Genomic DNA, 7198 nt, shown 5'->3' with positions numbered 1-7198 from the left:
CCCCGGCCAGGGGTGCGTGGGGACAAGCGGCGCAAAGGACGGGCAGAGGAGCCACCGGCCAAGCAGCACGGCCGGACAGGGGGAGAAGAGGGGCTTGGGCAGGATGCACGCTCTGTCCCCCGCTGCTGACAGCAACAACTCCGCGCTCCGCGGCAAGCGGGGAGCGAGCCTGAGCTGACCCGCACAGCCCCCGCTGCCGGGGGAGCACCCCGCGGGTCGGCCGGTCCCGGGAGGAAAAAGAGGGAAAAAAGGAGTTTTCCCCTGGCATCAAGCAGCTCCTCTCCGTGGTGCCCCCGTATCGTGTCAGCCCTTCTCCGATCGGTGATGAAGGGCGAGAGATCAAAGTAGATACCTGCGGATAGCAAGGGGCGAGCGGAGGGAAGGGGCCCCCCCTCGCTGCTGGGCTCTGTCGGGGCAAGGGAGGGGTTCCCCCTGGCTGCTGGGCTCTCCCGAGGGTCCCGGCAGCGGGCACAGGCGGGTGATGCCCATCCCGGTACCCGCGGGGCTGTCCAGCCCCGGGGTCCCTGCGCTGCCCTCCGGGCAGAGCCTGCCCAGCCGCAGGCCGAGCGAGCGCCAGTGCGGGTGGGTTTTGTCCCCTCGCTGTGCCAAAGCCCCCTCGAGCCGCCTGTGCGGACACAGGAGCCGGCCCGACCCCCGGCCCCGAGCCCGCTCCTCGCAGCCCCCGCGGGCCGAGCCCGGCCGCTCCCGGTCCCACCGACCCGGGCTGTGCCCCGGTGCGGCTCGGTTGCGTTTTTCTTTTCTTTTAAAAGGAATAAATTAAAGGCAGGAGCGGTGCCGGGCCAGCAGAGCCTCGGCCGCCCGGGCCGTGCCGCGGGGCTGCCCCGCCGCTGACACCGTTCTGTGGTGGGAATCTGGAGGGCTTTTCTAAGGCCTGTTTTTCCTACTTTTTTTTCGTTGTTGTTGTTGTTCAATTAGCCCTAGTGATTTATTCAATGCATGCATGAGGGGACATTAATATGCGGTGGCAGTTCCCACAAACAATATTCCTCTCAGGCTTTCTGCAGCCATAGCATTTACTGGCAAGGGGGGAGGCTATACAGGGAAAGCCAGGCTCTCCCAGCCTTTTCCTCCGCAAACTCCTGTCCCCCCTTGGCAGGGCAGCAGGCTGCGAGCTTGTTCTCCGGGCCTGACTCATGTAGCCGGGGGGCTGGGACGGGCCACGGCCCCTTCCAAGCTCCCCCAGCTCAGGGGCTGGCCCAGCTGGCTCTGACAAGGCAGGGATGTCGATGGGATTTAAGAGGGGGGGTATTTTAAGTTGCTGCATTTGCTTTTAAATTATTTTTTTTTTCCACACTCTGTCCTTAACCTGTTTGTTCTTCAAAGGCGTTTTATGCCATCCCCGCAAAGAACAGCTCGATGCTGCTGGGACGAGCGGCAGGGCAGAGAGAACCTATTTTTCCTGGTTGTGTGATACCTTGGATTTTGTTTTTCGGAGGGATTTTAAGTTCAACACCGCTTTCATACTTTGAGAGCAGCAGCGTTCAGACACGCTGCGGCTCGGAGAGTCCCTTTCCCACACCCAGGCAAGGACTGGGGGCGATTTTTAACCTCCTCCTCCCTCAGTTTAGGGAGCTGTGTGGTTATTGCAGCGAGGGCAGCTGAGGGACGGCGGTGGAGCTGCGAGGCGCTGAGCGCGGGGGGTGGCGGGGAGAGACCTGTCCCCTTCTCCACATGCATCTAAGGAGCCTTCGGGGGGGAGGAAAAATAAAAAACAAACAACCCCAAAACGGAATAAATACAGTGTGCAGATGGAGAGAAGGGAAGTGAATGGGCAAATCCCAAGGGAGCTGGGGAGAGGACGGGCTTGTCCAAGTCCTCTCATTAGCTAATGAAAAAAAAATAAAATAAAAATTTTAAAATAAGAAGAAAAAAGAGAAAAAATTAGGGAAGAAAGTGATTGCTGTCAGGCTCCCCGCTGTCCCCTCCGGGGTGGCCGGGCCGGACGGTCCCGCTCCCGGCGGGGCAGCGCAGCTCCGGGCGGACCCCGCGGCGCAGCCGGGCCCGGTGCGGGGCTCCCGCGCTCCGCTCGCTCCGGAGGGGTTGGGGTGATGCTCCCCCTGCCAAGGGCGAGCTCAGACCCGAGCAGAGCAGGGGAAAGGGGGAAGGCTGAGCGCTCCTGCCCTGCGAGCAGCAGCGATCCCGAGAGCGCAAAGCACCCCCGCTCCCCTCCCCGGGCCGCAACCCCCCACAAACCCCCGCAATTGTGACCACCGGGGCCACAACTTTTCCTTTTTCTTTCTTTCTTTTTTTTGGGAACACGAGACGTCAGAGAAGCAGGTCCCTCCAAGAAATACCATTTCAATGATTTTAATAAGCAAAATAGGAAACAATTTTAATAACCAAAAACAGAAACCAGTCTGAATAAAACTACAATAGACCAGGTTTTTTAATATTTTTCATATCATAAGCAGGATTTGAAATTGATCCCTTCAGAACTTTACATGAAATAAAAACAATTTTTTTTCCGCTGCTGCAATGTTTTGATTTCAACACAGTTGAATCAGTAAAAACCAAAGATCGTTTTCTGATGCATGACTAATATCCACAATATTTAAAACTGCAAGCACCATGCTGTTCATTACAATCTTGTTATTACTGTTAATTTATAAACTAATACAAACTTAAAATGCATCCGGCCAGCAGTGCCAGCTATCCTAAAAGGAAACTAAAAAATAAGTTTTCATTTTGGTATTTTTGTCAGTGCAACGTAAATCCTTTTACTGACCTGCAGGAGGAAAAAAAAGTAATAAAAACACCCATAAGACTCCAAACTACTACTACTATACAACTGCAAATAAATTTTGGCTAAAAACTTTCACTCGCTGCATAGGGAAGCAGAGAAGCAGATTACAAATCATTGCAAAAGAGTACACTTAAAAGTTGCGGTATGTCTTCTTAAAAAAAAGTTTTAGATTTAAAAGCTTTCCCAGCCCACTCATCAGCTGCTGCCATTGAGAAACCCAACTTCAGTGGCGACACGGAGCCCTCGCTGCTCATAACGAGGAGGGTTTGGGGTTGTTTTCTCTCTTTATTCACCGAAAATCTAGGGGCAGTTGTTTTATTTTTTTGAAATGGAACTGGTATCTCGCCCGTCCTTCTCTTCCTGATTGTACAATCAGAAGGGAAATTATCTGGCCAAGCCTAAGCGCTCAGGCTGGGAATTGTCCTGGAGGAAAGAGCTTCGCTGCCACTTTAAGGCATGGAGTAGGTTCTAAGTGACCGAGGAGGGTTTTTCCCTCGTAAGTTTAGGTTTGTCAATGCCATTCAGGCGTTTTTGCTTCTGCCCCAACAAACAAAAACCAAAATGAAAACTAGCAAAAAAAAAAAAAAAATACAACTTAAAAGTGCACCAGATATACAAAGTTGGTTTTATTCCTAATGCAAAATGCCCATAACTTTTTTTTCTTTAAGTATCTCTTTAACACCAAACAAACCGTATAACCAGCCTGCTGAAATGTTATTTTGTTTTTTGTGTATTTTTCTCCTGTACGGTTTGAAGTAGCAGATATTTACAAGCTAACAACCATAAAAGAAAACAAGAGCAAAACCAACGAACAAAACTGCACAAGCAGTAAAAAGTTCGATAACTTGTGATGTTTTTCTTATTGATGAAACAAAACAACAACAGAAATCTATGATCGATGATCAACATGCTATAGTTAAACAAGAAAATGGTACAAAATAGAAATTATTACCATACATGTCCAGCATGCAGGATTAATATTTTTAATGCAGATTTTCGTATTTTTCTATATAATCAAGCAGGCAATAAAACTGATGAGTTTTTTTTCTTTCTTTCATTCTTTCTTTTCTTAGATTGAATGTCCCATCTGAGTCCTGTAACTTATTTCTCAAAGCAGGCAATATATGAAGAGTTTGCATATATTGTCCTTTTTATTTATTCTCTTTTTCCAAGCAGGTAAATTGTGCATGAGATGGTGCTGTATATGTCCTCTCTCTTTCCAAGCAGGCAGCATGTTATAGATGGCTTGTTCATTGTCCTTTTTTTATTATTATTCTTTTTAAAGTCCATCTCACTCTGCAAGCAAGTGATCTATAAAACGCTTCACTTGTCCTTTTCTCCTTTGCCTCTGTCTCTCTCTCTCTCTAACTCGCACACGAAAGTCAAAAAGTTGCACTTTACCTCTCCCATCCCCACCCCCAGCCTACTTTTCCCACAGCTACTCTAGAAGACTGGATGCTGAAAAAAAAAAAAAAAAAAAAAAATCAAGTCTCTATTTTTCTCTCCTCCTTTCTCTCTAGTCAAGCAGACGGATGGATGGAGATGTCAGAGGAGGATGGGAGCAGGGGGGGAAGGTGACAGGGGTCAGGTTTGGGGGGGTGGGGGGTTTTTGTTTGTTTTTTAATTATTTTTTGTTAAGCACTCACATGAAGAACTCAGGGGAAGACGGGTTGTCACTGGTGGAGCCGGCCTCTCTGAAGCCGTTGCTGGCAAGTTTCTCACACTTGAGCTTGTAGGCGTCTCTCTCTCTGGCGAGCCGGGTCACTTCTTGCTTGAGCTGTTCCACCTGCTGAATGAGCTGCGTCTTTTCGTTCTCCAGGTGGTGTTTCTGCTGGACACGTTTGTACCTGCAGGACTGGGCATAGCCCCTGTTCTTCAAGGTCCTCCTCTTCTGCTTGAGGCGGATCACCTCGTCTTTGGTGAAGCCTCGGAGGTGCCTGTTGAGCTCCCTCACGGACATTGAGACCAGCTGGTCATCCGAGAACCGGTCCTCCACGCTGCTGGAGGCGGGATGCTGCTGGTGCGAGTTCTGGAGCTGCTGGGAGGAGCTGGAGGAGGTGGAGGGAGTGGGAGAGGCCTGGTGGTGATGATGGTGGTGATGGTGAGGGTGCCCGCTGCCGGCCAGGTCTTCGTGAGTGACTGCGGGATACTGGTGGTGGTGTTGGTGATGGTGATGATGGTGGTGGTGGTGGGCCCGGAAGCCCTCGAAGCCCTGCAGCTGCTGGGACACCTGGTGGGACCCAATGAGGGCTTCGACAGCGTCCTCTGGGGTGAGGTTCAGCGCCTCGGGGTTCATCTGCTGGTAGCTGTTGGCCATCCAGTACAGGTCCTCCAAGTGGGTCTTCTGCTCGGTGGGGCTGAAGCTGGGCGAGGAGGGCACGGAGCTGCAGGGGGTGCTGATGGGGGTGGAGGACACGGAGCCGGCCGGCTGCAGGCGGGTGCAGTGCCTGCCCGAGCGGTCGCTCCTGCCCAGGGGCTCCTTCTTCACGTCGAACTTCATCAAGTCGAAGTCGTTCACGTACTCCATGGCCAGCGGGCTAGTGGGCAGCTCGGCTCCGATGCTGAGCTCTCCGGCCATCGCTGTCTTGCGGGCACCTCTCCCGGCGGAGGGGGCTGGAGGCTTCACCCCAGCGCGCAGTCTGGCAGAGGGGCCGGCCGCGCTCTCCTATTCCAAACCAACTTTGCCTTTCAGCTCTCGCTTCCTTTGCTCTGCTCCCCCTCCTCCGCCGCCTCCTTCTCCCGGGGCTTCTGCGGCTTCTTCAGTCCGGAGCAACAAAGCCAAGGACGAGCCGTGCCCCGGGGCCGCCTGGCTGGCTCCTGGCTGGCGGTGTCAGCGATCGCCTGGCACCGCGGGCTGCGGCAGCTCCCGGCTCCGAGGCGCCCGGCCGCAGGGAGAAAGCAGCGGTAGCAGGAAGGGCAAAAAGCAAAACAAAACAAAGATGCTGCCTTCGGCTCTGTGCAGGAAGAAGAAGGTCGGTGCGAACGCCGAGCCCGTGCCCCCGGCCGGGTTTTGTAAGTCCGGAGCCCCCTCCCCGCGGCAGCCGAGCCCGGAGCCTGCCGCAACTTTCCAGCCCGAGCGAGCGCCGGGGCAGCGCACGGGCTACCGGCGGCAGCGGGGCTCTGCACGGGAGTTTCGGTGGCTCTGGCAGCGCAGGCGAAGGGGAGGGAAAAAGGGGAGGAAGGAGGGGAAGGAGGAGGAAAAAAAAAAAAAAAAAAAAAAAAGGAGGAGAAGGGGGAGACGAGCACAGCCCAGGTCTCTGCTGTAGCTGCCGCCGCCAGCGCTCGTTGTGCAGCTGTGATCACAGTGCAGCCCCCCTTGGCTTCTTATACGGCCGTGCCCGCCGAGAGCGCGGCGGGGGCCGGGGCCGGCGGCGGCCGCGCCAATGGCAGCGCGGCGGCGGGGCCGGGCGGGGCCGGGCCGAGCCGTGACAGCTCCGCAGCGCCAGCTGAGCGCCCGCCGCTCCCAGCCCGCACCTCCGGGCTCTCCCCGGCTCCCCCTCCAGCACCCGCGCCTTCCCAGTTATTTATTTATTTAGCTGTTTATTTATTTATATATTTATTTCACTCTGCTCCCTTCCTCCCATCCTTTTCGGCCTCTGCAGCCCACAAAGGAGGGGGACTCGGGGACGCCGTGCCCGTCCCTTTGTTCTAAATATAACAAAGTGCCCCTTTTTGCCCGCTGCCATCCCGTAGTGGATCTCAAGGCAGGGAGCTTCCCCCCCGTGCCACGCACACGCTTCCACCCTTCCAACTTTATGTAAGCGGCCCCGGTGCGAACGCAGCGAGGGAAAAGCAGCCGCGATCGCGCAGCGGGTCCGGCCGGGAGCGGGTCCGGGGCTGCGGGAGGCGCCGAGGGGGATGAGCGGGGAGCCGGCAGCGAGGGAAGCACCGGCTCCATAGGGCTGTCAGCGCTCCGTGTACAACCGGGGAAACCCTCCCGGTTACAGGGAGCAAATCTCTCCCTAAAGTAAAGCGAAGGCATTGACACAGACAATCGCAAATATTAGGGAGAGAAGGGAGAAAATATAATTACATTTCGGTTCTGAGGGGACCGTGTTTGCTTTCCTCTGCTGTTCCCTGAGAGAGTGACTGCATGCAAAGGAGTATTCGGTTTGTGAGGTTTTTCGGTTTCTTTTTTCTTTTTTTTTTTTGGTCCGGTAACAGGATTTTTTTTTTTAACATTTTGTAACGATTAAGGGAGATTAGGGCTTCTTTTTACACGGCTCTCATGCTCAAACGGACAGAAAGTGCGACTCCAAGTGTCCATTTTCAGAATAACAGCGCATTTCAGCGGCAGAAAACAGCCGGGAAAAGGGGACGGGCGAGCGGGACCCGAGCGATGCGGGAGCGGCACCGCCTCGGTCCCGGCCCGGCCGCGCCGCTCCGGGGCTGCGCCTCCACCTCTGCCCCTCAAAACTCCCTGCACCACCCTCC

At 54.4% G+C, this 7198-nt stretch overlaps 1 protein-coding gene across 1 annotated transcript; it reads right to left on the bottom strand.

Annotated features, from left to right (window-relative positions):
• Nucleotides 1-3014: 3014 nt before the first annotated feature.
• On the bottom strand, nt 3015-5963 carry MAFB (MAF bZIP transcription factor B). Its single transcript, XM_054274500.1, has one exon. The coding sequence runs from the start codon at nt 5340-5342 to the stop codon at nt 4407-4409; it is 936 nt and encodes a 311-aa protein (XP_054130475.1). The 5' UTR covers nt 5343-5963; the 3' UTR covers nt 3015-4406.
• Nucleotides 5964-7198: the final 1235 nt, after the last annotated feature.

Source organism: Melozone crissalis, unplaced genomic scaffold (genome assembly GCF_028551555.1).
Source record: "Melozone crissalis strain CALT ecotype California unplaced genomic scaffold, PUWL_Pcris_2 ptg000017l_1, whole genome shotgun sequence".
In the NCBI taxonomy this organism is placed as follows: domain Eukaryota; kingdom Metazoa; phylum Chordata; class Aves; order Passeriformes; family Passerellidae; genus Melozone; species Melozone crissalis.
Note: the sequence above shows the minus strand (reverse complement) of the source record. Positions and strands in the feature narration are given on the sequence as shown.

What these genes read in the sequence shown, in the direction of transcription:
- MAFB (XM_054274500.1), bottom strand. Translation starts at nt 5,342, where the DNA reads ATGGCCGGAGAGCTCAGCATCGGAGCCGAGCTGCCCACTAGCCCGCTG.